A 14707-nucleotide genomic window follows, 5' to 3' on the forward strand; every position below is an offset into this window, starting at 1 on the left:
TATACAAGAAATCAGCAAGTAGTTATATCCACACAACATGAATTTTAATCTAATTCATTTGAAATTCATAATCATTTTCCATTGTTGTAGTTCAAGTTTATTTTTCATTTCCATCATATACATCGTATACATAAGCAAATGCAAGTATAAATCATTTGTAATTACAAATCAACAACAGATAAATTATGAAAAATATACTAAGGTATTAAAAAAAGCTTGTTTGGAAATGAGAGATCCTCTAAGAAGCCTGCTTGTATAGAGCGTGGATCGCCTATACCACAACAATATTTATCGAAGTAAAGTCATTCTTTCCCTTGTTCTTTGGGGGTAACTATAATGGATCTTTAGGTGTGGCACAATTATTTTACAATATAGGTTACACTGGGTGATCAGATGATAAAATATGGGAACGATTACTCATATTATTATCCACCATTAAATCATGCGATAAGTTCCCTCCAAAACATAAAAACAAAACCCGTTCCTACAATATACCCTCTCTCTTTTTTGCATTTCACTTTTTTTTGTATTGTATGATGTTTCTGCTTTCTACATGTTCTATCAGAATTGAACCGAACTTCTTTCCTGAAATCATTTAAAAGGCTATTTTTATAACATCCCTGCAGCTATCGAAAAATTCATCTTTCTTTCTGTCCAATTTTAATACGAAAGTCGGGTCTATTTCTAGAGTTTGGAATGCCAATACATTTTCTTTCCAAATAAAAAAAGAAGAAACAGAACGGAACTTCTTTTTGAACAAAATAGACAGTGCATATTTTGGTGTTGATATTCGGCTTGGGGGTAATCGTCATTCTACTTTCTCGGAATTTTCTTGCGTCTAGATTTGGAAGAGTCAAAATTCTAATAACGAAGGACAAATTCAAATTTTCACTTGGTTGTTAGGATTATGTAAAGGTCAAACCCGCTATCTACCCACACCTCATTAACTTGCAATTTACCCAAACACGCCTACACACAATGCAAAAATGTCATACTGTATCATTTCTTCGCTCTCTCTATCAAGTAGTATACCCAAGAATAAAGGCATCTTTTTCGATCTTTCTGCGGGAAGCAGAAAGGTTGATGTTGGCAAAGTCATGTTCCCTTGGAATCTATTTTTGTAATGATTTCAATAAACTACTTGCAAGCATGACTATGAAGTTTGAAGTTCAAGGCAAAGTGTGTTTTTATTCGCTTTTAAGGGGTACAAATTTTCTCTTATTTAAATGAACAATGAATGAACCGGTCGACTTAATAAATCAATAAGGAGAGCGAGAAGAGAGCTAATGCTAGTTGAACTTCACATGTTTTTCACTGGCTTTTATAGTTTGGCCAGCGTCCCATTTTATAAAGACTTGATAAAATAACAAAAAACACAATTAATATAACAAATTAACTATTAGCAAATCAAATCAAATGATTCTAATAACTTCAAACAGTAACTGCAAATTTGATAGTGTAACAGGTTCTATGTAATGGCTCCCTTGCAGTTTCGACTATAGGTACCTTAGAGAAAACGTATTTTTATTGGTAATATATAATGATTGACAAGCTCACTTCAGGAGCCCGTTTCATAAAGGACTTGCAACTGTTGTAACTTTGCCATTATGGCAACTACCATGGAAACCTTGATTCTGATTGGCTGCTGAGCCATGTTGCCAAGGTAGTTGCTATTATGCCAAAGTTACAATAGTTGCAAGTCCTTTATGAAACGGGCCCCTAATGAATTTATCTGTTAAAGGATTTGGTCTTTGCTTTTACGTTTTTGATGGTCATTTAAAGACAAAGGCTACAGTATAACATTGCAGCAAAGGTCGTGGTAAACAAATATCTTGAAGATTGATGTGTATTCCTCTTTACGATGTTCATAAAGATAATAACAAAACACTAAGGAAGGTGGACAAAAAGATCATGCAAACTTTTTTTCAGGATTTATGTAGCTGAACGTGAGGGTCTAATTGTAGCATAAGTTGTATTGAATGGTGTTTGGGACGGTATTTCGTTTGTTTTTCACTTTCTTGAAGCACTAATTAATTCTCGCGTGCAATTTTCTAGAGCTTTTTTCTACAATATATCATTAAAAAAGGTGACAAATGAGACTTTGCAGCTCAGATTTTTAAAAGGCAAATCCAAAATCTTTAATGATAATTTAAGAATGAATATTTTAAAGCGAATTGTACGGTGTTATATTGACATTGCGATTTATAAAGAAGTGTAAATGTTCTTCGATACACACGTTTGCTTATATTTCTCAGTATACACACTGCCCAAACTAATCATCGTCAATGAATATGCTTTTATGAATGGTTGATCAATTTCAAGGACAAGGTCTATGCATTATGCCGTTGGATTGAAAAAAAAGAGAAGGTCGCAACCATTTACGATTAATGGAATAATCCCGTAGTACAAATGAGATTGCAATTTGTGTGTGGGGGAGAAGGAGAAATAGATGGATTGATAAATCGATAAATAAATCATCATTATAATACTATTAACTCGTCCCTTTCGCTCTCTATCTCTTTCTCAACCTCCCTCTCTTTCTATCTACTTATCTATTGATATATATAATGTATTTATCTATCTATCTACCCATTTATCTAAAATATATCAATTTATCTTTATCATTATTTTTTTATCTTTCTGTATATATCTCTCTCCATCTCTCTCTCTCGCTTGATTGAGATTGAAAGCGATATATATATATATATAGAAAGATAAAAAGATAGATAGGTGAATATATTATAGATAGATGGAGAGGGAGGTTGAGAGAGAAAGATAGAGAGAGAAATGGACGAGTTAATAGTATTGTTTGTTTAATTCATTTCCCATTTAAAGACTGCAGTCGTTCCTTTTCATGAGGCGCATCCATTAATTGAAAGTAGTTTTGATTTAATATTGATTACCGGGAATTGAGTATATAGATCGAGTATTTTGATAGACGATTTAATCTATTCCGATGAGGACGAAGCGATAGCTTTCACAACCAAGGACGACTCTGATTGGATTAAACGCATCCACTAGATAAAATGACGTCTTGGATTTTCACACGAGGATTTGTAAGAGATGGATGGATGGATAAGGGGAAGAGAGGGTAAATTGCCAACTCGTCCACTCATCACATGGTCCGCCTTCATTTAGTCCCATGCCATTCCGTCCATCAACATTTCATCTAACACCCAATTCGTCCAAAAAACCATTTGGTCCAATAATCACTTCGTCTAATCACCAGTTCGTCTATGACCATTTTGTCTCATAACCAGTTGGTCAAATATCCATGTTATTTTCATTAATTTCACCCAATTTACACTTGGTCAAATTAGACCAAATGGTATATGGACTAAATGGCTATCGGACCAACTGGTAAGTGACGAAATCGTAAATGGACGAAATGGCAATTACACCGTATGGATAGTGGACGAACTGATGGTAGACCAAGTGATAGTAGACGAGTTAGTAATTGGACGAATTGGCATTAGACGAATTGGGAATAAACCGAAGAGAGAGACACCTGAGAGTGTTTCATGAAAGTTGTCAGCGCTGACTAGATTGTCAGAGCTGACAATTTCAGTGAGATCCTTGGTTTTGATTGGCTGATACTGTGACTCTGACTGTTACCATGGTAACTGTCGGAGAAAGACAAGTTGTCAGTGCTGACAACTTCATGAAACGGTCCCCGGGGGAGTGCCCAATCCATTTTAAGGGGGGGGGGGGGTCACGATAGATGGCAACGTGGTTAACAACCTCAAATCAAGGAAATACAAGCGCAATTGTTGGACTATTAAACACATTTTTACTTTACACAAACTGCAGTTCATTAAATAGCATCAATAAGACAGCATCATCAAAATTTGGCCCGTCGTTTCGATATCGTGACACAAGACAGTGTCACTTCATTTGACATATCATTTTGATAATTTCAAATGTTCAGTTATATTTTCACCTCTCATTTTACCAAAAAAAAAACCCATCTGCAATCGTTTATAATATTCAGGTTATTTTCTCTTTCTAATTTCAGGATCATTTTACAAAGCAGAGGAGTTTGATTGCAGTACCATCAAGGTAAGTTTATTATTATTCCACTTTCTGGAAGTTGATATCAAATGCAGCGAGTATCTATTAGAAAGTGATAGGGCATTTACCAGACACCCCCACCCAAATATCTGAGATTGAAAGTTTCATTAACATGATTAATATGTTCCTTTGTGTTTGTCTTTTTATTAACAGCAACGTCAGGGTTTCCTTTTCTTATGATGTTAAAAATGGGTGGGGTTATTGTTGATATACGTGTTTTAGGAGACCCGTTCTCTTTTCGGGCAGTATCACATTTTGAATATATTACTCATTAACTATGTTCCAAACATACACCAGTGACATGAGGTTTGATCATGGTTTGGCTAGCGTGACTCCCGACAGAGCTCAAGGATATTATGTTCATAAAGACGCGTGATGCATTGCTTCGCCTCATGAATGCATCGATTGGTAGTATTATCATGTGCAGGCATATAATGTATTTTATCCCAGGGCATGGGTTTATCTATTCTGTGGGCAAAATAAAGACATCAAAGAGGAGAATGAATGCGTGTAGGCGGTGATTTTTTCTCTCATAGTTTCCCCTTATCAAACAAGAATTATCGTTTGAATATGTTAGATATGAGTTTGCAATACCAAAAATGTTATATTCTACAAGAATTCAAAAGGAGAAAGATGGCGATAGGGTTGAGTACGAATAGATGAGAAATGGAAAGGAAAGTAATTCAAACCAATATGATTTCCCTCCTTTTTTAAGGAGGAGAACATGATAATGTTACAACTCTTTAAAGGTCAAGTCCACCCCAGGAAAATGCTGACTTGAATAAATAGAAAAAAAATCAAACTAGCATAGTGCTGAAAATTTCATCAAAATTTGATGTAAAATAAGAAAGTTATGACATTATAAAGTTTCGCTTATTTTTCACAAAACAGTGATATGCACAACTAGGTGAGTCAGTCGATGATGTCCATCACTCACTATTTATTTTGTTTTTTATTGTTTGAATTATACAATATTTCATTTTTTGTAGATTTGACAATAGGGACCAACTTGACTGAACCATATAGTATTAAACAATGCTAATGCCACATGTTCAGTGAGGAATTTATCGTTGTATCACTTGACAATGAAGAGAAAATTAGAATATTTCATATTTCCTATAATAAAATACAAAAGAAAAAGTGAGTGGATGACGTCATAGTTTCCTCATTTGCATACCAGCCAGAATGTACAAACAACTGTTTTGTGAAATTAAGCGAAACTTTAAAATGTCATAACTTTCTTATTTTACATCCGTTTTTTATGAACTTTTCAGTGTTATGCTTGTTGGATTTTTCTCGTTTTATTCAAATCAACTTTTTGTTGGGGTGGACTTGTCCTTTAACTTTATGACAATTATCTGGATTCACGTTTGGAGTAAGGCGAAAACAGGAAGATAGATAAAAAAGGAAGAAAAACAAAGGATAGAGAGAGAGAGAGAGAGAGAGAGAGGGGGGGGGGGGAGGAGGGGGACATTATAATGCTCGTTTATTTGTCCACTGGATTATGATGAGCTAGGGCAAGGCTTTGCACCCATGTGTTCATCGCTAACAAGATACCCGTAATGAGCTGGCTTGCTACATTATTTTCCTCACCCAGAAATATATACAGCTACCACAAAGAACTTACAACATGTACAATGATTAATTATATCTTATTTAAAGAAAAACAGCCAAGGAAAATCGTAGGCTTTAACGACTTTTTCGTGCTTTGTTACAGATGAGATGGTTTCCAAAATAACATAAGTTGTTTGTGGTTAATAACCTCTTGGATATTATTCTGGATGGCAATTTACGTAAGAAATATCCCCTTTTGGAAATAATTGTGAACTAATGACCAACTTTTCAAGAAAGGGACTGCAATCACATGCAGGAAGAAAATCTTTGATGCCAAAATATACCTGATTGTTGACCAAAATTTTATGATGATTTTATATTGTATTAGTTTTTATTGAATTCATTCAGTTCAAATAAAAAAGGTCATTGTACATTGCAAAATGCAACTTTATAAATTAACAATCATTCGTAAAGACATATCATATTATTCATAAAATAAAATAGTATACCAAAACATTTCACATTCCTGAATGAAATGAAACTGAATGAATAAATTGTTAAAGAAGAAAAAAAAATGAATCCCTTGAAAATGACAATTTCTTTGTTTTTAATAATACTTTTTAAATTCATTCAGTTCAACTCATGAAAAGTTCATGTAATATATAATGTTCGATGAAAAAAAATGTAACAGTATAAATCAACTGCCGGGATCAACTGATAAATTCATCTGGGCAGGTATTTTGTTCATATAACATACCGACAATCATACAATAGCCACAATACGAAGAATTCATAAATAACACATATTTTTTTTAATAGTAATCCACAACATACAGAAACTCATATCCCATTGCTCAATGTTTCATGACACTGACATTACATGTTTGGATAAAAATGTAATACTAATTGCATTCGTTAATGTCCATATCATGGAAGATATCGCATCTTTTTAAGGCCACAGCACATTTTAACGACTGGACCACGATTCGATTTTGGAGCAAATGGCATTTTGCTCATTTTCTGAAAATGTGACTGAAAAGTATCTTTTTATTTGAGGTTCAAATTAACAGTAAGAATACTAATAAAACAAATTTGGATGATTACAAGTCTTTATTTTATTTTATTTTAGTAAAGGCCAAATTACTTTCAAATCATAGGCAATCGTATCATTGCTATGATGTCCAAATTCGCAGATTTACAGATTCACAGATTTGAACATAGTTATTGGTACGATGATTCAGAACATTAGACAATAAAAATGTTCCATGTCTCAATTTTAGCATCAATTTCTACTAGGTTTAATTCCAAAATCGGATTGCAGACCAATCGTAAGGTGTGCGATGGCCTTAAGACTCACTCGATTTTATTTTATTTATTCATTCATTATTATTTCAGTTAGCAAATGGGTTATGAAAATAATGATTACACAATATCTACTTATTCATGCTAATCAGTCAAGGGAGAGCGTAGAATGTTATTTTCTGAACATCTCCTCAACATTTGTCACAAAATTATAATTTCGATTAGAAAAGGTTAAAAAAGTCATTGGGCCCCATGTCCAACGTGTCTCCTCAATTTTGTTAATCACTACACCACTGTTAGTATTCGTGTGATCTTGTTAACTAGTCTTATCATTATTTTGACTATTTGGACGACACTAGTCATAAGAGTCAAACGTGATCGGATTTATTCTTGTGGAGTGCTATCGTCACGTTGTAACAACCTTGTTTCTGTCATGTTTTATGGAGAATTACTCGACGGGAAGCACTCTCATATTGGTCGACTTGATGCGGAACCAAAACATTAGCCGTTGCCTTGACGACGATTACATTTGATCGATCTTTGATTTTGTGCACGGTGAAAATGGGTTTCGAACGTCTGCTCGTTGCGCAGGCCATTTGGTTTTTAATACGGTTGAAGAAATGAGTGAATCATCATGCTTTGACAATGGTTAATTAACCGTTACCATGTTTGTACAGCGGCATTTTTTTACTCAATATTATTTTTCTTATTGAACAAGAAAATGGATTGAAGAAGATATTACTTGGGTGTATAGAATATACCTAGATAGTGAGAATTCTAGACATGGTTGAGCAGAAGGTTTAAAAATAATTGTTATCTTGGAAGGTATATAAAATGTGTAGAAGAATGAACAGAATAACTGAGAGATATAAAATAAATGGAAACCAAAGGACGATGAAGTTCTAACATGGCATGATTTCTCAAAAAGCGAAAAAAGAGTAGGAAAACAAAAATTAGAGAGAAAAGAGAAGAAAAACGTACAAAAAAGATAAATTTCGGTCCCTCTTATTGTATCAAGCAAAAAAAAAAGCGACACTTAGGGTTGTCCTGCTCCCCATCAAAATATCCTGGCGATGCCTCTTCATGTAAGTATATTGATAACAGGAAGGAAAATGGAAGGAGTAGAATAGAAAGCATAGAAAAGGGCATAAGTAAAAACAACAACAAGAAAATGAAGAAGGACGGGATAGAGAGAGTGAGAGTAAATGCAATAACGGGATGTAGATGGCTCCAAATCTGGGATTTTTTAAAATCGCAGTAAGGAGACGGTGGAAAGAAAGATCAATCATAAAAATGGATATAATTATTTTGGTTTGCACAGTGCATGAGACTATATGGTATACCAGGGACAGATCATGGATCATATACTAGAACGGGTGATGGGGGGGGGGGGGGACACTTAATAAAAGTGACCAGCTTTCAAAAATAAGTGTTACAATCACTTAAATAGACTATTGTCCCGTGAAAAAAGACTAGCCAAAAAAAATTGGCGGAGGGTCATTTCGAAATAAAACCCCATATAGTGGAGTGGGATGAAGGTTCCCCCCCCCTCCGATACGGGCCTACTCTATACGTGACAGACTACAAGTACAAGAAAGGACCAGGTTGAGATTACGCACAAAATACACGACGGACCTCGACGGAGCGTATGTATAATAAATAAAAGAAACAAAATGAGAATGAAATGGTTGAAAAGACCTGTCAAGTCCTATTCTTTTGAGAGGCGAGTACATTTTAAGGATTCATCATCTTACATCCGCATCCCTACCATATACTCATATCTAGTCAAGCAGAAATATAGATCCACATACAAAGAGAGACAAAAGGGGAAAGAAGGGGAATCTTTGAATAATTCGAGCGGAGCGGAGGATCGTTGTTTTAGGTTGAGCTTCCTCCCAAAAGGTTTTACTCGACACTAAGAGTGGATGAATAAACCTTTAGGTGATGCTGACCTCGCGTTTCCATGGCAACGTAGACGTTTGTATCATCCTTCAGCGCGATATATGGGTTAGTCTTATCCAGGCAACGCACATCTTTTTTTTCTTCTTTCTTCTTAGTTTAAGCCCTCATCGTTATCATCTCTTCTCCTGTCATACTTCGAAATTCATCCTCTCCTCCCCCATATACATAATGATATCTTGATTTTTTTTTCTCACAATATCATATCTAGCTTTATCCACTATTTTGTTGCTCTATGCATGCATGTATACCACATCAGCGAATATTTTTTTGAAATAAATATATTAAAAAATGTATTTCACATTTAGCTGCCTATAAACGGTATATTAACATGATCAAAGCTTGCCTAACGTTCGGCATATTATAATTCATCACCGTGAAATAATTGTGCCCGACTGTTATCACTATCATCCAAATATTCAAAGCTACTCAGTGTGTACACTGTTAGAAAATTTATCCTTAAAATAAAAGAAGTTCCTGCAGCAGAGTCTCGAGAACACCTGTTATCTTACCGGATTGCGTTATCTTACATTATATCATGTGAAATTACAGGAAATTGGTATTTGGTGTATGGAACTTTACAAATTTTCCCCTTTTTAAACATACCTGTTCTGATAAATTGCAGAAAAATTCCTGTTTTATGAATTAACAGAATGATTCTGTTATTGCTTTTTGCAAAATCTTCTTTTATTTTTTTTTGTAAAATCAGGTTTTTTTTACAGTGTAGTGACGGTTTCATTTAAAAAAAAATTTGCTTTGTTGAAATTTTAAAATGATTTTCGGTCATCTCTGTTGCCCTCTCTGAAACGTTAATCATACCACTAAAAACGCTTACAATAGATTTATCTATTTTTTTTCAAATATCAGTTATCGTATCCAGGTTTTGTCATATATCCTGTTCTTGTTTGATACCGGAAGAAATTGGCTTTATACTAAATATGAGGTTTTATGCAAGAAATGACCTCAACCAGCCCCTCCAAATGAATTATTGTTTAATGGGATCCCACTTTCTTAAAATGAACTTTGGAAATATCAATTGTTAATGTTACCTCTTTATTAGATTTGAAAGATTGAAAATAAGAGGGATAAGACATAAACAATAACAAATCAATGATTACCAGAATATTCTGGTAATTTTTTTTATTCTGGTAATTCAGGTAATATTTTTTTACATTTTGTAGTGTACCTTATGTTTAAATACTTATGTTAGATATTTAATTTGATCTTTGATACACTATGTTTACGAATACATTTGTTATGTATATTATGTTATTTGTTTTAAAAGTGGAATCAATAAATTAATGAAAATGAATGAATGAATTCTTTATCAGAATCATTATAGAGTTCAAATACTTCCCCCATATCTTTGGTAATAAAGAAGCTCTCCTTAAATTACAATAATCTTGGCAATGATAGTTACACTCTTAAAATGTTGGGCAACATATACTGTCCACACAACAATTGGTTAAAAAACTTATCCAACTCTGGGTAGTGTTCAACCAATACTGTGTAGTTTTCACCCAAAGCACACATTATTGGTTTAAAACTATACCCAGAATTGGATAAAGTTTTAACCATTGTTGTGTGGACAGTATGTTGCCCGTCATTTTTTAGAGTGCATGAGTGGTGTTAAGACCACGTTTTACATTAGAATTGGCCTTACACCTTTTCTACATTGGTAAACATTTTGCTTAGTCCCGTATTATCGTTCACTCGTCCTCCTATACATATGCTGTAAACAACCGCAAGAAGTAAACTAGCGAAAAAGATAAGACTACTATTAGGTGAACTCCAGTAAGTTCGGGTTTTAATTCTGGCTTCTGTGTAATGGATATCAATCCCCTGGCCTAGTCCATTAGCATGGATGTAGCAACGGAACGTATACATTGGTCATTAAGAGGGTTGTCATGAGGACAAGGATTAGCAAGATGAAGACTTTACAACTTCCCCCTGAAATTAGTGTGTGCGGTGTACTGCTACTCTTGGTGTCAAGAGATAATCATTTAGAAGAAGATGAAATAGTAGAGGAAGCAGTAGTACCTGCCTATTGTTATTATTATTTACTATTATTATTACTATTATTATTATTAGTATTATTATTATTATCATCATCATCATCATCATCATCATCATCTTCTTCGTCTTACTACATAACTACTACTACTACTGCTATACTACTACTACTACTACTACTTCTTCTTCTTCTACTGCTACTGCTACTACTGCTACTACTACTACTACTACTACTACTACTACTACTACTACTACTACTACTACTACTACTACAACTACCACTACTACTACTTCTACTTCTTACAACTTCTACTAACACTCTTTAAACTCATGAAACATGATTGATTCTTACATTAACTGAGTAAAATCTCATACAATGTTTGAGCAGAAATGGATAGCATTGAAATTTTCTTCATTTTCTATTCTTCTCTATCGTAGAGTAGAGCCAGTATGTTGAGTTTCAAAGGTCGCCTACAGCAGAGCAGTTCCCCGGGCGAATTGACACCAAATATTGGTTGATCAACAACATGACATTTTAATGCACTTTTCTCCGCATGGATTAACTCACGAGAAGTCTTTTTTAACGTTTGCCTCTTTTTTTTTTTTTATAAATTCTAATCTTCAAGTTTTGCTTCTTTATTAGTTATCGCTTGTCATCGTTTTTTGAGCGATTGCTATGTCACTTTGCAAACATGTTTACATCGTGAACGTGCATTACTGCATTACTTTCCCCCTCTCTCCTCCTTTATCTCTCTCTCCCTCTCTCTCTCTCTCTCTCTTTCTCTCATGTTTATTACGTCTAGTGCCGTCTTCCATTTTCTCTCTAACATGATTTTCCGATTTTCTTTTCCAATAGGTTCATTGCTTTTTGTGTCACTTTATTGTCATGTTTGATTTGCTATCTTGTACATCCTGTAATGTAATACACATGGGACGCAGAACCGGGGGGGGGGGGGGGGGGTATGGGGGTAGGGAAGAGAGGGTCAAGCCCCCGCACTTTGAAGAAGAATATGATGGTAATGTAAAAGAAGAAAGGAAGTAAGGTTAAAGAAAGGGAAGAAAAAGGATAAGAAGAAGAAGAAGAGGAAGAGGAAGAAGAGGAAGAAGATGAGGAAGAAGAAGAAGGAGAAGAAGAAGAAGAAGAGGAAGAAGAAGAGGAAGAAGAAGAGGAAGAAGAAGAAGGAGAAGAAGAAGAAGAAGAGGAAGAAGAAGAGGAAGAAGAAGAAAAAGAAAGAAAGAAAGAAAGAAAGAAGAAGATGGAGAAGAAAATCAAGACAACAACAATAATTGTTAGAAAAAACAAGAAGAATAACAAAACAAGGACGGAATGATGCAAAGAGAAATAAAGTGAGTGCATATTATTCAGGACATAATCCAAACCAATACTTATCACCACAACATTCGAAATTCTTGGGAAGGTTATTGAGTCCACATCGATAAGAAGCATGTCAGAATATCACATGGGCTACAATAAGCGGGTAGAAAGGGCGCAACTAGCACTGTAGCAGTCAAATGTAAGAGAAGGAGAGAAAGGTAATCATGAACAATTCCTGCAAAGGTGTTGTTATCCATTATGAAGCGATCATCATTACCGTTAACCAGTTTTGAAATGTTCTTTTAGATCTGCTATTGAATATCTATGATGAACATTAAACAGAAAACTGTTATATTAATTTTGGACCGCGTTTTTGTCAGTGCTCAAAATTAGCTTTATTCTACATCGCGTCAATAAACGGATGAGCATTCATTTAAATTTCATTTGCGAAATGGATTAAATAATTGGTGAAATATTGAAAGAAAGTAAACTTCATATTATGACTCGGATTGAAATGATAAAAAGTGCATATGGGTAAATAAAAAGTTCAGGAGTAAATCAACATTTCAGTAATTCAAAATTTAAAGCTAATGATTCGATACATTTAAGAGTTTTTCTTCCGCTCACAAAGGCAAGGCCTGCTCTGTTCGTCCGAGTCGTCATCCACCGAAAGCTTAACTATTCATCCTGTCCCTTCGTTCATACACCCACTCCGACAATGCGTAGGAAGGTAATGAAAGAGATTCATTACACCTCGTCTCTCGCGTATCAAGTCAACTCCCCCATAAAGAGGACAGGGATCACGGGACAGAGTTTAGAAAGCGATTATGGGTAGATGAGATGGCGGGATTTCCCTGCGTCCAGGTCGGAAGGCTCAGGTTTATTATTCCAAGGAAGCCGTCAACCATTATTGCCCCTCGAGTGTTGTTCTTAAAGGCGATCAGTTCCCACGCTCTTAATAGTTTCAAATGAATTGGTATTGAGGCTAAAATGCCTGTCAAAGATTTCGATTTATCGGGTATACAAAGGATATTTTTTTCGCCTTCGAAAAGTGTAGGCATGATGAACTTGATCGTTTGGCAAAGTTATTCCTTTTTGAAAGAAAAGTGGTGTATCGATGGAAGAAAGTGTCCAGGGCAATCGTTAAAATTGTGCCCCTTCCAATTTCTATTTGTTGCCGAATAGTGGCGAAATGGGCAAAAATGGCGTGTCATACTAAATTTATAAACAGTTGCGAGCGAGCAAAAATTTCAAAATTTTTATTACAAATAAACAAATTTTGTGATAAATCTTAGTAAAATATTCAGAAAACAGTATCAAATTTTAGCCTTCTCTCTGTCCTTTTCTTTGTCGTAAGATTTATTTTCGGGGGGGGGGGGAGGGGCAAGCGCCCCAAGCCCCCCATCTGTACGAGGCTATCTCTGCTTTTTGTATTGTAAACATTTCTCAAATTATTTTTTTGTTTTTATAATTAGTATAATAAAAATGCGACATATCTTATAATCATCTTTAAACATATTTATTTTAGTAATTGTGCTTTCTTATGAAGATATGAATATGTTATTTTATCTTTTTTTTTATATGAGACTTTTAAAGAAACCTCGATTATATTACAAAATTTGATTGCGTAAACATTGTCAACAAAAGATAACTATGAACACTAAAGAAGAGCTTGATACCAGAACTAGATCTATATTGGGATATCATGATAAATTCGTTTTTTCTTATAGGATTTCTCGTAATTATTTTTAACTGTTTGGCTTCAAAATGAATACATGCTATGCCGTTGAAAGGGATTTGTATTGGTACCCATGCCTGCCTCGTGTGATTATTTTTATCTCCGCTTATTCTTGATTTTTCTGGAAACAAATGTTGACCCCACCTCAAGAATGATCTCTTCCCCGTGACGCCCCATCCTCTTTATGTCGATTCTGATGATAAAATCCCCCAATTTTTTAGCCAGTTTGTATCATACTTCTAGACAAATTCATATATGAATAAATATAAATTGGGAGGAGTTATGTTTTTCATACATTATATTAGGCTAATTTTGATCGTAGGAAGGAGTGGTCACTGATCCAAACGTCCATGATACATTTCCAAGTTTGCATTACGTTAATTAGATTTAAAATTTGATGTTTGATGACTCCCAAGAGAGGAATATAATCACTTGGTGACTCGCAAATTTCTACATATTGCTTTTATTAGCAAGGGAAGCAGAAATGTATTAAATCGTGTATGTGTGTGTGGGAGGGGGGGGGGGGGGGGGGGCTGCCCGAGATAAAAAAAAACACAATCTGGGCCCAGTCTTACAAAGAGTTACGATTGATCCAATCAATCGCAACTATGGAAAGCCAGCAAAGTCAACATCTAAAATGCATGCTTGTTTAAATTTTTTTAGATATGAATGTATATCCATAAATTCATAATTTCTTGACAATTTGGTGTGTTCTCCTTTGTTTACAAAAGACATTTTACAAATTTCCTGTAGAA

General features: G+C 34.6%; 1 protein-coding gene across 1 annotated transcript in view; it reads left to right on the top strand.

Annotated features, from left to right (window-relative positions):
• The first annotated feature begins 3341 nt into the window (after positions 1–3341).
• The window catches only part of LOC129272084 (serine/arginine repetitive matrix protein 2-like), a 61999-nt gene continuing 50633 nt past the window's right edge, over positions 3342–14707 (top strand). The window contains exons 1-2 of the mRNA XM_064107084.1: positions 3342–3360; positions 4016–4059. Of these exons, the coding sequence (XP_063963154.1) occupies positions 3342–3360; positions 4016–4059 (63 nt within the window). The remainder of the gene's footprint in view (positions 3361–4015; positions 4060–14707) is intronic.

Source organism: Lytechinus pictus, chromosome 11 (assembly GCF_037042905.1).
Source record: "Lytechinus pictus isolate F3 Inbred chromosome 11, Lp3.0, whole genome shotgun sequence".
Lineage (NCBI taxonomy): Eukaryota > Metazoa > Echinodermata > Echinoidea > Temnopleuroida > Toxopneustidae > Lytechinus > Lytechinus pictus.